The sequence below is a fragment of the Sinohyriopsis cumingii genome, chromosome 7, assembly GCF_028554795.1.
Source record: "Sinohyriopsis cumingii isolate HCF-2022 chromosome 7, ASM2855479v2, whole genome shotgun sequence".
NCBI classification, from domain to species: Eukaryota; Metazoa; Mollusca; class Bivalvia; order Unionida; family Unionidae; genus Sinohyriopsis; species Sinohyriopsis cumingii.
Window position 1 is genome coordinate 109,477,079 of NC_142967.1, and position 17,710 is coordinate 109,494,788.

At 32.9% G+C, this 17,710-nt stretch overlaps 1 protein-coding gene and 1 long non-coding RNA gene across 12 annotated transcripts in view; one reads left to right on the top strand and one right to left on the bottom strand.

The window, feature by feature from the left end:
• Positions 1-9,694, top strand: part of LOC149795921 (uncharacterized) — an 82,281-nt gene extending 72,587 nt beyond the window's left edge. For 3 of the 11 annotated variants that reach the window (XM_089965838.1, XM_089965837.1, XM_089965839.1), the window contains 7 exons: positions 52-82; positions 980-1,092; positions 1,517-1,550; positions 2,238-2,350; positions 2,904-2,940; positions 3,260-3,330; positions 8,874-9,694. In XM_089965838.1, coding sequence (XP_089821964.1) covers positions 52-82; positions 980-1,092; positions 1,517-1,550; positions 2,238-2,350; positions 2,904-2,940; positions 3,260-3,330; positions 8,874-8,914 — 440 coding nt within the window. In that variant the 3' untranslated portion in view covers positions 8,915-9,694. Of the gene's footprint in view, positions 1-51; positions 83-979; positions 1,094-1,516; positions 1,551-1,723; positions 1,811-2,237; positions 2,351-2,903; positions 2,941-3,259; positions 3,331-8,873 lie in introns of those variants that run through there. The other 8 variants (XR_016422447.1, XM_089965840.1, XM_089965842.1 and 5 more) reach the window with 8 other exon arrangements.
• A 7,692-nt stretch (positions 9,695-17,386) lies between these two features.
• The window catches only part of LOC149795922 (uncharacterized), a 57,369-nt gene continuing 57,045 nt past the window's right edge, over positions 17,387-17,710 (bottom strand). The window contains exon 3 of the long non-coding RNA XR_016422156.1: positions 17,387-17,499. This is a non-coding gene — a long non-coding RNA (uncharacterized LOC149795922). The remainder of the gene's footprint in view (positions 17,500-17,710) is intronic.

A 17,710-nucleotide genomic window follows, 5' to 3' on the forward strand; every position in this document is an offset into this window, starting at 1 on the left:
AAATATATTCTTTTATGTCTATTCACAAGAAGTTTTCTATTTAAATCACAGACAAGCCGTCTGACGAAAACGACGTTCACAGGTAACACGAATTTCGTATTCGTAAACACACATACATTTTCAGTCACTCTTACACCTATAGTTAGGTAGAAGGATACCGGGATATTTACACTTGTTGTAGACTCGAATACGACAACGAATACACATTGAGAAGAATATCCCAATTAGTAGATACAGCGAATCGAAAATATATGTTGCTTTCGCATTTAGTTGTATATTTTGTTTAATTTGATAGTTTTGTTCGTATTATACAATGAAAGAATTACATTATTTATAAAACGTATTATTCTGACCTTTCTAGGACGAAATTTTCTATTCAACCAATGGCACAGTTGGAGATATGAAGCATAATTTGTTTCTAACACCCTTTAAAGGTTCTACTCAATACTTGATGTGATTGTTTATCCTCGTACACTTAAGAAAAACTTTCTAGTCATACACTGGTGAAAGACAAGTCATATTTTCTTGTAATCCTTACAGTTTGATAATGGCGTCTGTCTGCCACTGTACCACTGATTTGAAATACAAATAGACATCATAACAAAATTATACTGACAATGACAAAAGAATAGCTAATATCTATGTACATTTGGTTAGTGAGAGAGAATGAGAAAATCTACTAAAAGATTTATAGACATTTCACTCAAAAGTTTCTGAAATTCCATAATTCATAAGAGTTTCTATAAACGTTATCTCGGACATTTATTTCCACATGCATTTAATGACTATAACTTTGACATATTTACCGTAGTGCTCATGTATATAGGCATTATGTCCAATGAATTTGCACACAGTCTAGCTTCTATCTGATACGTCAGGAGCAAATAATGGACGCATTTATTTTTGAAAGTAATAGCTATGGAATTATTTGCCGAAATGTTTGAGCATATGTATTATTTTCCTTTTTTTTACATTTTAGACATGAAGTAGGAACAGGCCTGATTCCAACAGGAGCGAATACCGATATTTCTAATGTATATGAGATACTACAGAATGAAGGGCAGGTCGATAATCCCTATCTAGAATTACAAAGTAAGTCATTCTTCCACTGAGGATCAGTATTTTGTATAAACCTTTTTCAGTTAGATTTATTCACAAGTAGAAAAACAAGGTGTCGTAATACTCTATTATATGTAAAGTTAATGTTCAGTAACAAGATCGATTCAATAACAAGAAGCAGCACATTAACCGTACAATCCTCCTTTCTAATAAATGTATAATCTTCACTAACAAATTATCCTTAAGAAGTAAAATCTCTAAAGGAAAACAGATTATCGGTTGAAATGAATTTAGACTTACGTTTTTACTTTACGTAAATCCTGATAGCAAGTTGTTTATATAGCATGACATACCGGGAAGATAAAAATCTATCAATTAGTGTACTCTCTTTTGCCAAAGCAAATATATTGTACGTAAATTATATACAATTCAACACTGCATATTAACCTCTTTCCAGGGATTCCTGCAGCAACGACGGAAATGGATTCAAGGTGAGATGATTTTATATAAAGTTTGGTTAAAAGAATTATAAGAGGAAAATGAACAAGATTTAAATGAGAGAGAGAGAGAGTATATTATTATGAACATCGGCAAATAGTACTAGTGTACTGTATTTTCAATATATTTACGCCAGAAGTTGATTTTGATCAATATTTGAATTTAGGAACGGGAAATGGGTCGGTTCCTCGTGAGACGTGAGCGTGCAGACCTCCCAGCTTGAATCATTACTCCCACTAGTAATTCAAAAAAGGTTGGTGTTATAATTTGACTGATATTTCAGTTTGGAACAAAGTCAAGTTGTCTAGGCTTCAAAATTTAAAACAGGAGGCACATGAAACGAACGCTGCACTATGCATTTGCAGCTTTATCAATCTTTATTCCTAAACTATCATAATATTTATTTTTTTAATTTATTTGTTTGGTTCGTTAATTTGACAACATGGGATTAAAGAGGGGAATTATTGTCTTTATTACGACAATTGTAAACATGTTGGGTGAAACTCATATATAACTTTACTATGGTCACAGTTTGTAAGAAAATATAATCGAGCTTTTAGATGTAATTAGCAATGCTATTAAGACGAGCAAAATGCTGCAAGAGAGGATATCGTATCTAAACAGACATAATTTGACTCTGTACTCATTAATAACACTTTTGTAGTGTACTTAAATTATAGGATTGAAGTTAAAAGGTTTCGTATTCATACTTCAAACACCAGTTCCACTTCTAATGAGCAGGAAAGTCCAACAAGTAGCAGGTCTGAGGTTCATTCCTACTTAGAAGTTGCAGGTGCGTCCAATCTGCCTCCTCTCCACCCACTGTGTATATATATATATATATATATATATATATATATATATATATATATATATATATATATATATATATATATATATACTGGATACGAAATACATTATTTTTCAACTTGATCTTAATAAAAGGATACCTGTACTTGATAAATTTGATATATTCTTGTGTGTACCGGAATATATTTTACCTATTTTGGTTATACGTTTGCTTTATAATTATCGACAGGAACATGTTTAAAAAGCAAAAGTGATGCCAAAGACAGAATCGATAGTCCTTTCGAAAACAATCAGTTTTATTCCATAGGTTTATTTCGGTCTCAAGATAATAAAAATATATATTTGTTTATTTGCTTACAATAAACATGGTAAAGTTAACCTGTTCATTTAAAGCAATATGTTAAACGTTAAAAGATTTTGCGATGTGCATAATTCATTTAAATCTTCTTCCTCCAGACATTCCTCAAAACTTAATTTTTTAAACCATATTTTAAACAAAAACACTGAGTCATTTATATCAAATATTGCCTTTTCAGAGTTCACACCAAGGAGCATAGACGAAACCGCTAATAGGTCAGTGCAATACAACAAAACAAGTGTTCAAATCCAACTTGTGAACTTTGTTATCGACACCCATCTGAATGCTTGGAAATGAGGCACAGTGCAGATGAAATAAGGCATTGAAAGCAGTTAACTCTCACTTTAACAATAAGAACACTAATAATGATAATAATAATAATCAGTCCATTTTTTTCATTCTTACTTCTCTTTCTTTGTTTGAAATATGATGCATGCCATATTTTAATACACAAATATTGCTCTGTATGTGTATTTGTAAAAGGAACGAAATGAGAAAGAAAAAAGAAACTAATTTCTTCAATATTTCTTTCAGATCATTGGATACGTATATGCTTGATAATATTCAATCCGAAAATGACCATGACTATGAAGAAAACGCTCAAGGTAAATAAGTATACTATGTGCATTAGCTTGACTTGTTTCCATTTGTCAAAGACGAGAAAATTTTAATCATCCAAAAATTAACGAGGTGCAACTCTAAACGGTTTCCCTATGTTTTGAGCTAAACAAACTCTTCATCAGGAACAGAAATAATTTACATCTGCCAAAGACACAATCCAAGGTAAATGCTTGACTAATGCACTTTTCAATGACAGGAAATATACAAAGGATAATACGAGAAAGAAAGAAGGATAATTAGATAAATGGTCTGAAAACGGGAATATTACTCACACACAGACACACACATACACAAATACACTCACTGACACACACACAAACAAATACATCGGAGCGGTCTTGTGAATTGTTTATATATATATATATATATATATATATATATATATATATATATATATATATATATATATATATATTTATTTATTTATTTATCTGTGTGTTTGTGTGTGTAATTTTCAAAACTGCCATTGTAAAGCGTCTGCTGAATAAATCAACAACCACCCCCCAGTTTATCATCTCCCATTCATTTCAAATATCTTAGAAAAGGTTGTTCTATCCCAGCTTGTATCTCATCTGAATTCAAATAATCTTTTTTGCAATGTACAATCTGCATATCGTCCTTGTCATATTACTGAAACTACTCTTCTAAAAGTAGTTAATCACATTCTCTCTGCTTTGGAAAACGGACAGATTCCAGTCCTCACTCTCCTTGATTTGTCTGTAGCATTTGACACAATAAACCATGATATATTTCTTCAACGTCTCCAGCATGTTGGCATTTATGATACAGCCTTACTGTGGATCAAGTCCTACATGGTCAAAAGGACATAAATTGTGTCTGCAAATGGAATACACTCCAGCCCAGTTAATAGATGTTTTTGGTGTTCCACGGGGGACTGTTCGTAGACCTGTTCTCTTATATACACTCAGCCGCTCTCAAGTGTCATAGATTACCATCCATTTTCTCACCAATTTTACGCAAATATCTTTCAGGTGATACCACTAAAACACTTGTGCGCTCATTAGTACTTTCAAGAATGGCCTATTGTAACTCAATTATGTCTGATTCATCTCAATATCTACTCCAGAAACGTTAAAAAGTTCAAAAAACAACTACTTGGATAATACTTAGAGTACCACGATCAGAACACATCTCCCCGCTGCTCTGTACCCTACACTGGCTATCCATTCGATCCAGAATCAAATACAAAATTTGTTATCTGTGCTACATTTCACTGACGGACTCCAGTCCAACATACCTAACCGACCTCACCCATGTGTACACACCTGCAATATACTTACGTTCCTCTTCTGACAATCGTATACTCATTATTCCCACTATGAAAACGAAGTCATATGGTCAACGTTAGTTTGCATACTAGGGCCCAGCAACGTGGATTTAATTTCCCATTGAACGTAGACACATAGACACATTGATGCCATTAAAGAGTGCTCTTAAATCTCACTTATTTCGACTGTAAGAACAAACTTAAAGACCAAATAATGTTTCCTACCTTAAATATTTTCAGCATGTTTTTTTATGTTTTCTTAATTTAATGGTGTTTGTTTCTTGTAATCATATCATTATATATGTTTTTTATGCTATTGGTATTGTTTAATGTTGTATAGCGCTTAGAGCTTCTAAAGATTAGGCGCTATACAAAGTCCTCCTTATTAATATTATTATGATATATATTTGTGTGTGTGTGTGTGTGTGTGTGTGTGTGTGTCAAATGTGGTACCCTATATACCTATTAAGTTAGTACATGTCATATTTCAAGACGTTCTTATGGTTGTATACCGCAGACCTAAGAATCTGACAGACCATCTGGTATATGCCAGCGTATCTTCAAACCATACCACAGATTCAGGCATATACTGCTGCAAAAACAAGCGCTCCCTAATTTGCAAACATTTGCCAGAGACAAAATCTTCAGACGTTCGACGGCTTGAATGAGCTTCAAAATCAAATGCAATATATCTTCTAACATGCAAGATCTGCGTTAACAATATGTTGTCGAAACCGTCGAATTCAGAAAACGAATGAATACCGACAAGATCTACATTCGCAATAAAATCCACCCAAAGTTTTTAAATCACTGCAGCCCACTGGGTATTCAATCGATTCGCTCAAAATGCTGCTGATTGAATCTAACGTAGAGTGGACTAGTGTTGAATGCACTTGTAAGGAAAGATGGCCGACACTACACTTGAAAACTCATGGAAGATTCGACCTAAATCAAGCATAAACCTACTTAAGGGAGTCAAAAACTACAGACAAAAATCAATTTCTCCAACGTAAATAATTTTTGAGACAATATTTACCCAAGGATATATATTTTTTACGCAAGTAATATCGATTATTATTATTATTATTATTATTATTATTATTATTTTAATTCGTGTATTATCCCGCTACACCATGATCTCGATCACAAGAACTAGAAACCTAGATTTGGATAAAAGTATGTCTGTCGTTTCTTTTATAATGTTAATGGCTTTATGAGTGACATGCATTGTATAGACAGGTAAAATAAAAGTATGTTTCCGAAGCTGAATCGAAAACCCCATGAACTCTGGAAATTCCTTTCGGGACGCCAATATCCAAATATTTATTGAATATCTAATCTTTAAAATCCATACACCGTGATTTCTAATTGAAAAAGAAAGGTTGAGATTGCATTCCTTATAGATATTGCACTTTATTGTCACATATATTACAAACCAGGTATAACAGCGAATCAGTGTTTGTTTATGCATATTGACTCGTTTCTCTAACTCTAGTACCTTTTGCGGTAATGATTTGAATATTGAAAAAGTAAGTTTTGATGGAAAAGACACGAAAGATTGAGTGAAAAATACCAAACACATCGTTACTCAAGTATTGTAAATTATATCAAGATTGCTGCACAGATTAATAGAATGGTCACACTATTACCCCATGTGTGGCATCCTATATCCGGCGTAGTAACAAATTCCTGTCATTCAATTTTAAAATAGAATATTTCTTTTGCAGATGAGTGCCTATTAATCTGATCCGTTTATGTTAACATGGTTTTCTACCTCTGATCGGATGCATCAAGAGTTTTGGCAGTTAGAATTGGATATCTAGATTCCAATTACGTTCATTGCGTACTACGTGAAACAAATTATGAATTTTTTTTAAAAACTTTATATTGCTTTGTTTATTGATAGTTAGCATCAAAAATGTTAAGTCCTGAACAACCCACTAATACAGTTGTTTTTATCTCTATACATGATCCCCATTTAAAGTAGAGAACTGTGTTGTCTTTTGTAACTTTTTTCGGTGTACATATGGACCAGTTTAAAACCATGAAACTTCCTAAACATAATAACACGACTCTACAGGCCATTTAACTGCATGCATGTCTGATTGCCTTGATGCTATCGGTGATAATAGTGTTTATAAATGAGGTCATGGTTAATGATATTGCTTAAGTAAAAGAACTGATCGTGCTTGTGTAGTACACCAACCAACGTTTTCCTTTCAGTCAACATCTATAATGTGGGTTGTTCTCTGTGTTATTTCAAATGATATTTCGACGATCAAACTCTATAAACTTTGAATGTATATGCATAGATTTATAGACACATTGATATACACATACATACGTTCCTAGATAAATTATGAATAATTATAAATACTGCCCAAATTAATGTTGCACTTGAAACAAGTAATCATTATCTATATTGTGATATCTACGGGCTGTGCTTATTACATTTGCCATCAGTGGGTTTTGAACATTTGCTGGTTACATTTTTTATATTTACAGCTAATATGGCATATTATATTTTCGGTTGATGTTATTACATTTACGGGAGTTTATTACATGGATGGTTTTATCGCCTAATAATTGATAGCCTTATCACATTTTATCCCACGTTGAGAGGGTGACGCGGTCACCCAAAGACCGGAATAACTCCTCGTCAGAAAATGATGGAAAGATATTGCCGTAACACGACTGTAGGCACAAACCAAAACATTTTGTAAGATTCAAAACGTAATTTATTTGCCTAAAATATGAAATGAAAAATTAAAAATTACTTACCGTTTTGTAAATAGAATCATAATTAGTCCTAAACGATTAACCTATCGAGTAATCCAAACGAGTTCAAGTGCAATACAATTAAGTTTACACTGTTGTGATGTAGTGCCAATTGGTTTGATATATCACAATTATAATCCAGATTATTTGAAAATGAAATCAAACTGTTACATCTAGGGACTTAAACTGAAGTAACAAGACAAGGTAAACCCAACGGCGTTCAATTTTCCAAATATAAATTATTTAAATAAAATATAAAATATAAAATTGCTGATTTTTATTTGTATCTAATTTATTTTAATATTCTCGGAGTGTCTAATGCTAAAGCAAATACAAAATAAGATATATTTTTTGCTTCTCATATTTCGTGTTGCAACCTGATGGAATACTGCTTTCTGTTTGATTTTTATCTCGTGTCTCTTGATCCCCCATGTTAGCAGTTGTCAAGACAATTTTACCCTGATTAGCTTTTGTTCATGGACAAGGGTGTCTCTTGTTTCATAAATAAACCTGTAATTCTTTTGTTGATTACACTAATGAACTATGAAGTACATCATTCAGTATGGGCACACCAACATACAATAATGCAGATAAGTACATAGTATCCATATAAAAAGAGTACTTTCACAGCCAAGGTTTGAAAACCTTATCCAGTTGCACAATCGTCAATATCTTTATTCACCACTCTATAAGATAATGTTTACACCCAAACTCTTATTCATACGATGCCGATAATAATATGAGTCTAAAAACGTGTCAATAAGATGAGACAAGATTTACACCTAAAGATATGTCCTTAGGATTCAGATGATGAGTCCAGATAATAATATAAGTCCAGATACTCATATGAGTCCAGATAATAATATGGGTCCAGATAAACATATGAATCTAACCTAGTTTGTTGCAGAGCTTTTAGTCTTTAATCGCTTTATATATTGAAAAGCCTTAAAGGATCAAAGGAAATCAATATTATTGTTGTATTTATTATGATTTTGAAATCCAGCTGTGACTTTAAGCACGATAAATTTAGTTTATGTATGTATAGATACATAATGACACTCAATAAGTATTATTGAAATAAATATTGTATTATATCATGATTTTTATCAAACTCAGATAACAAAACACTTGATAAACCAAACCCTGCAGAAAGACAATAATTGCTCCCGTTCCCTGAATTTTGTCTTCTCTCTCTCTCTCTCTCTCTCTCTCTCACTCTCTCTCTCTCTCTCTCTCTCTCTCTCTCTCTCTCTCGTATGTTTGTGTATGTATGGATCACTATTTCACTACCATATAAATTCATGCCGTTTTACAAATAAATGTTATTCCTAACTATCTTAGGCTAGTTGATATCATACGTGCACATTTATTTTTGTGGTTTCGAATAACAAACTTAAAAAAATGATGGTTAGAGATAACATTTAATTTACTTATTTCAAGCTGATGATTTCATACTTTCAGCTGGGTACCATCTGTACGTGAACACAATAGTGCGCCAGTGAAAAGGGTAACAACTATGCTGGCGTAAACAGAAGAACACCTGGTCAGAAAATGATGGAAAGTTATTGCCGTAACATGATTGTATGTACAAAACAAAACATTGTGAAAGATTCAAAATAATTTATTTCCCTAAAATATAAAGTGTCTTTTTGCCGTAGCCCAGTCCTTACAATCAAAAAGGAACCCTTTGTGGCCAGTGCAATGATGTAAAACCCATTGACATGACCATCCATCGTACAACTTTCGATTCATACTGTTGCATTTGGCAAGGTACACTTCCACCTTTGCCAGCGTTATAACTTTACAGTAATATGTCACACAAATACCTGACTGAATTTGTTAGTGGTCAGGAACAATTATACTATCATTCTCCAGCCTGACTGACAGCGATTCATCAAATTCAATGAAAACGCAACTTTCTTTGACCTGGTGAAGATTACTATAGCTAAAACCCAACAAAAGGAAGTACGTGATGGGAAACGTCTACGCTGGGACTCAAGTTGTAGCTGACCAGATTTAAACAACGTGTGTGACGGATAAAAAGCGAAGCACGAACTTTTTGAATCTTTTTTTTCCTTTGAGTTTTTTCTTAAAAATGTGCATTAATTGTAGTATCAAAAATGGCATATATTTTATGAAATGTGTATACGTTTTATATGGGTTTGTTGAAGGCACGAACTTTAATGTTTAAAAGTAGTTTTCCAGAACCAAGAAATAGATAACTTGTAAATAGGATTGTTCCATGTCGAAATTTGTATATATTTAAATAAATGTTTTTTTTACCCATCAATAGACTTTTCTTTTTGGAGTCTCTATTCTGTCTGTGAGTCTTTCTTTGGAACATATCTGTCCTTCTACTGTGTCTTTCCATCTTCTTTGTTTGGATGTGTTGTTGTTTGTTTCTGTATGTCTATGTTTGTCCCTATAAACCCTTTGTCCCTGTAAATACTTTTCATCCTATAAATAGTTCTCACCCTAAAAAGAAAAATAAAACCTTCGTCACAAATGTTCAATTCTAATTGACCTCCAGGTGACATTCCTATGTAAAATTCACATTGACCCTATAGCGCAAACCACCTATTCTAAAATACAGGTCTATAGACTCCCTGCACCCCCCATAACTACTTGTTTATGTGCAGTCACGATGATCCGTTGATGCATGTATTGTGAATATGTAACTTCTGGAATTGAAATTGTTTTTATGTTCTAAACACTTGATACATCGTTATGTTATATTCGGTTTGAAAGGCTTAAAGGAACTTGTATTTTAAATTATTTTACCTTGTGCCTACTTCACCTAAAAATTGGTTTTGACTGAGTTTAAATTTTCGGTCATGTAATATTTGACTAACTTAGGTGAAAAGGAGTAGACGTTCCTAAGTTAAGTATATATATGATTCAAGTAGTGGTTAAAATTATAATTCAGCAAGAACTTGAAAAAAACCTATTCAATGCATCATATAGTCACACTTTATCCCGTGTAAAACAAGGTATATGACGGTCCATTCATTTTCTATTAATTAACTCATATACCTATGGTGATAGTGTTAAAAAAAATTAATCGCTGTATATTTAAAGGTATCTGCCATCTCAATTAGCATACAAATATTCTAGAAATAAAAGTTACTATCGATATGAAATATACTCAGCTGTGATAATATTTCATCGTCGGACTCGAGGGTAATGCTGACTTGATCTCAACATTGCAGACAACTGTTTCAAATTCAACATTGCAGACATGAGTTTCAAATTAAATATTGTGATACATATTGTATGTATTTGCCGTTCTTCCCCCCAAACGTTTGTATTAACAAATTAAATTGATTTTAAACAGGTCTTTAGTTTAAGCAAAGCTGTATTCCGTATTTTCGACCACTTAAACAACATATACACTTTGTGCCTTTAAATGTAAGTACATATAAGGGGATACGAGAGACAGAGAGAGAGAGAGAGACTGGTATTCATGAATTCAAAACTCATTGACTGTATATCATTTTTATTTCCGAGTATCCATAACCAAACAACATGAAGACCACAGTTTTTTTTCTCATAATCCCATATTTAAAACTGGTAATAAAATGTTAATGTTGTACAAAGGGTGATATCGGTGAATGATTAAAAGTCTTGCATATGCAACTCTTTTCGTTCGTCTGATTAATAGGGAAGTTAAATCATATGCAAATTAGCTGTTTAAATATGAATCAGTGAATCAGCCATAGGAAATTATCTTGTAGATTATATGAATTTGTTCATTTTGAACTTCATTAATCTTACACATGTACGGAAGCTGGATGTAAAATGTCTGTTTATTGTCATTGCTTTTATATATATTATAGATACCTACAAGAAAGCTAGTATTATTGTGTCCTACATACAATACACACGATTGTGCTGAAATACAGTTGTTTTTTAACAATGCAATTATTACTTTAGAATAAGCAATGTGAGCAACTGGAACCTTTCTTTGAAAACGAGATGTAAACTAGTTTCATACACAGTTTACACTGACATTCGGTCCTTTAAATAGATCAAAGACAAACAAATACAAAATGATAAGACATCTGATCAACCTTAAAGCATGGTTTCATAAACACAAAACCAAGGACTTGTAAGAGTTGTCTCTATCTGGCAAATCTGTTCATAGAGAACAACCTTGTGACATGCAAATTCAGATTTCTATGGTAGACAGTCTTTTTATACAAATACTTCACTGTTTAATAGTAAATGAAATTGTTGTACATTGTTATATAATCTATCATGTAATACTTGAACTCATAATTAATCAGTACCACAAGAGCATATCTTCAGTTCAACTATACCTAAGTAAAGTCGTTATACTACTTGTATCCGGACCAAACCGTCGACGAACTTGCTAATTGTAGACATTTCTCACATCATTTATTTCATAATCGTGTCCTCGTGGTTAACAAAGATCGTCATCGACATAATTTGACAAAACCAAATATGACAGCATGGTCGGATGGCAAGCATTGTCTAGAATTTCTGAATTATACATTGATCTTAACGGAAATTACTGCAAGCCTTGTTACCTGTCACGGTGATATTTTATTGTCAAATTTAATTGTTCACATCATGACGTAACTACATAGCAATCTACACAACTGTCCCGATAGGGCTGGGTAAAAATAAGTAACAATGAGCAAATTAAAAAAATAAGCACAGTTCTGCGTCTCTTTTTACATATTGGTCACAATTGCTTAAAATATAAAATTCACAATACAAGTGGGTCATTAGATCAGAAGCTGACAACAATGATTACTTATTTCATTTCTCCTAAGGACACAACGAGTGTCGTTGTCATTAATGGGTCTCTAATATTTAGGGTTAAAAATCGGTCACTATTTGTGAAATTAGGTTAACGTCTCGTATTCTTACTTGACGGCATCAAATATCATCACGTTTACATAAAAAATCGTAGTATCTGTTTTGAGAAAACTTTTATGTAAGTGCATCGTAGCAACAATTTAAGCCTATGAAATTATTTTAGTTAACATACATACACACACACACACATACATACATACATACATACATACATACATACATACATACATACATACATATATACGGATTAACTGACAACACAAACACATCAATTGTACCATACTGCCATTTCCAAAATTCCGCTATTTACATATATTGTTTTATTAGAAGCAATCTACCGACGAAAATCGAGCCTGCAACTTTGAAAATATATATTCTACGCAAAATACATATTCAATGTTATAAATATTAATTAATAAGTATATCAAAAAACCACATTTGCTTTGGGCCCTAAAAAAATATTTTAAACAAATATGTCATCGATACCACGTAAACCATCGAGCAACACTACTCTTCTATGGATACAATGAGGGAGGCTTAGTAAACACGGTAAACTTCAAGTATAACGAAGTCTAATGGGCCCCAGAAATCATGCCGTTATAACCCGAAATTTGTAAACTGAATTAAACCATCATACAAAATATTTATCATACTTTTATTCTATTATACTTTCATGGATACCAACCGGCTGACCTCTATATGTTTTGAAGAGCTTTACATGTATTATTTTGTTTCTATATTCATTAAACAAAAAGCTAACACAATATTTGGCTACCAGCGACAAATCCACAACTGATATTTATTTTCTAAATCAACACAAAACTTGTGATATAAAGGTTAAGCTCAAAAAACATAATATAAAAACGCTTGTAAAACAAAAGCTGACAAGATAATCACAATTATACAAGCTACTTTGTAACCGCGTTTTACTACAAACGTAGACTGAGCATCGCAACGTGTTTGAACTATTTAGTTCATATAGGATCTGGAAAATGCCGCTACACATATGAATATGGTAGCAACGTATTACATTAGTACAGTATACGAATATTAAACAAGGGGAGATAATAACGCCTCAAGTACTAACCTTTCGTTTGATAAATACGTTTGATATATATTTATACGTGATATTGACTGAACTATAAAAATGTATTGTTTAAAATCGGTTGAAATTTTATTTTTATTATTATTTACTTTGTGTTGTTATGTGTCATGATTGCTCGGTGCTTTAATCATGGTATTATGGGACGGAAGTGTGTGTGTGTGTATTTTCATCGGTTTTATAAACAGTATTTAGCAAAACAGAACAAGGCATCGTTCCACCCTCGTATATACGAGTTAACGCGGTCCAAAGTTTACAAAATGCTTGTTTAGTATTTTTTCTTTTGAAGTCAAATTAAATTTTAATAATTTATGACAATTGATAAATTTGTTTTTAAATTCTTACCTGTTTAAATACTTTGTTTGCCTGTGTTATTAAATCATGTAATATATGATTTGTCCTCTTGTATTAATGTATTATTAGGTTTTGTTTTTCCTGCAAAGCATGCCGAATGAATGTCTTTGCATATCCGATATTTAAATCGTGTTGCTGAAAGATCAGCCCCATATGCAGATATCAATTAAATACGAGAATACATTTAAACCAACAAAAATGAATTGCAGTAATGTGAAAGAGTAGTTAACCGACACAGCAACGCTTTTTGCAAAAGGGTTAAGGAAAAAAGAATTCTATACAGAGGCATTTATTTCAGTGATGTTCATTGTCAGTGGCAGATAGATTTTTCGTAGATTGGTCGCACCTTCCCTGCTGCTGTTTCTTAATCTAAACGTTTATCAAGACCTACACGATATCGCGACCAAGGATCATGTAAATGTATCGTGATAAATCCGTGTGGGGTAGCTTGGTTCTTTTCAAAAGAAATTTTTGAATTTAATCACATCCATATCCCCTAAACACTAAGTCTGATGAATATTTCGCAGAGTATGTGTATCGACTCCATTAAATACGACTAAAATATTACAGTTATCTCTGACAACTTAAGGTATTTGTGTATATCGCTGAGTAACATAAATCATATCTGTGTTTTTGTGTCTGCCTCGAGAAAATATCAGAGCTGGATTTGGTTGTTTGTCCAGCATCACATCATCATATACCACGAGATTATTAATAAATCCATCAAGGTCATCCAGAGATGAGGCTTCATCAATATCGGTGATAAAATTAATACTATCATTGCTGTCATCGTACCACAATTTTGCGTTTTCATTAAAATCTTTAAGAACATCGTAGACTCTCTGATCATCAACTGACGGAGCCACAAAATACAAATTATCCCACTTTAACCATCTCATTATTAGGTTAAGTAACAATTACGTCTTACCTAATCCACATGGACCTTTGATAATTGCTCCGCCATTTTTCCAAAACACGATGTACACGACGTCGTGACCGAGGGTGCTCTGTCAAAATGTGGGTTACTTTGCTCAGGAAGTATCATGAGGTCTATGAAATCAGCAGATACAACAATAATATGCTTAAATATACCAAGGAGACAGATTATGGAATTTAAATCAAGGAGAGAGATGAAAAAAAATACGAATTGTGTCTTATAATATCTTTCGTCGTAATTCTTCTTAACTGTTGGACGGTTCATTTTGAATATTTCTTTCTAATAATGAAGAGATCGAGGATTTGATGACTGATCCTTTTATCGACATACATGAATATGTGGCTAAAAATCATAATATCCTTGACTTTCAAAGGGGAGTAAAATATAAGTTTTATTTTTCATTCTGAGGATTCTGTCGCCGATGAGGAAAGTATACAATTACTATCATAAATAAATATTTGTGCACTTTCCTCACTGACAAGGACGAAATGACAAGCCAGCGACAAAATATATAAATCTAGGGGTCCCAAAATTGTCATGATAGAACATTTATTTATTCTGATGCTTCTATCGTCGGTGTGGAAGTATACAATTACAGTATATATATATATATATATATATATATATATATATATATATATATATATATATATATATATATATTAAAAATAATATACAGAAGATACACCCATCTGAATTAAATCAGCACCTGGCAGGTTTTATTCTCAGTGTTAGGAGAAAAGATGGATCTGAGTTTGAACCGAGCATCTGAAGAAGCATCATCAGCTCCATTGCACGCCACCAAAACAACAAGAAATGTGCATATACAATCATGAAAGGTAGAGACACAAAGTTTGGATTAACAAGGGTTGCTCTTCGGGCTAAACAAAAAGATTTAAAATCTAAAGGAAAAGGAAATAAACCCAATCGGAGTCAACCGATCACACACGAAGAAATAAATGCCTTGTATAGCTAAAACGTAATGGGGATGTAAATCCCAGAAGTCATTGTTAACACCTTGTAGTTTAACAACTCTGAGCAAACTGGTTTGAGTGGAGTGACTGAATATTACAATCCGAAATGGCGGGATGTTACACTAAATAAAGATGTGAATCGCCTCCACTATCTTGAGGTCAATGAAAGGGAGACAAAAACAAGAACAGGAGACGATGTCAAGGACATCAGGGACATGAATCCCAAGATGTACGAAAACACAAGCAACAAAGAGAGAGATCCACTTGCTATCTACAAACGGTATGCTGAGCTAAGACCAGCAGACTTTTGTCAACGTGAAGATCCTTAATATATTGCCTCCAACACTATGCTAATCTCGGCGACAAACCCAAAATGGTTTAGGAAACGAGTCGTTGAAATTAACTAAATTGGTCGCATCACGAGAAAAATGAAAGAAATGGCAAATCTTTCAGAAAAAAAAGAAATTAACAAACACTAGTAGTCGAAAGTACCTAATTAAGAAGTTAAAGGGACTAAAACATTCCCCCAACTGATATCATGCACATTTCAGGCCACACACATATACAGTCTATAAACAGCTACTCGAACATTAGTGACAAACAACAACATATGTACTCCAATTACCTGAGCAACACCTGCCACCGAAGTAACGATTATGTCAACCCCCATCTCCACAACAAAGAAATATGCAACTGTTAAGCAACATACTGTAGTATGTCAAGTTCCCAGGAGTGTAATATTCAAAAGAATAAAGTATTGTGCAACCCATTCTATGGATCAAACATCACCGTACAAAATATGTTTGTTATGAACCTCCCGAGATCCCCAACTGCGCCAACTTCTTTCAACAGGCGAATTATCAAACAAGGGCCCACACAGCGGAAACGTAGGAAAATTATTGAAAGTGACTTTGACAGTCAGTAGAAATAGCGATATGTGGACATAAACGATATCAATGAAATGTGGTTAAGGTTAAAGTGCTTAATTACCTCTTGTTCCTTCATTATTTTTATGTTTCTTGCTGGAATCGTACTTTTGCTTTAATTGCAAATGATTGTCCTGTTACCATACCGTTCATGACAACAAACACTACAAATTCAATGTTTGCATGCACATTATTAAAATAAAACTGAATGTTAACTATCAGTCTTGTGTTTTCATTTCATATAATATTGCTACAGGAAACATATAGGAATTAAAATGAATGAAGTGTACTGAACTTCTTCTTTGAGCAACATACATACGAGGGGTTGTGAAGAGTTCACTCCCCTAAAGTGCACATTTATGGCCGTCAGGTTTATCTCCCATATAAAATGAAAACTTGTGTGTGGTATAAATACAATATATGCATATTAAGTACGCTGTATAAATGATATACCACTTGTATAAATATTTTATTAAAAACAAAATTGGGCAAGACTCCTTTCCTTTTACTGAAACATTTATACATCTCTTGGTATATCATCGATACAGCGTACACGCTATACATCTATTCTATATTTATACCACATACATTAAAAATAGCATGGCCTTGGAAGTGTTGGTATAAAACAACTTGATATACCATTATTGGTATATCTATTTGTGATTTGCGTATGAATACGCATAATGAACTTGTTTCTATAGCTATTATACTCTCTAAACATGGATATGAATTTCTTGGAATATTACATTTAATAAAGGATAAATAACAAGAACATGATTTTCATGTAAAATATTTTTTATAGAAACTAACATTTTTATACACAAACACAGAACCATATTCAATCCAGGATACAATTACTATTCAGCTCCACCCTGTGTCGGCTGATGTCATCTTTGTAAACACTGATGTTCCCAGTCTCTCCCTCTGGCAACAATCTAACACTGCAGCTCTGACGAAGAAAGAAAACGATGACATCAGATAAGGAGCAAGATTATGAAGCGACATGAAAACTGCTAACCTGTGAGTTAATTGGTTAGTTTGTTAGAGACATGGCTGATACATTTGTAAATGAACATGATGATTGTGTTAGGGAAGACAGATTTGTACACCATGATCATCATGATATACTGAAATTTATCGAAAGTAAGTAGAATGCAAAC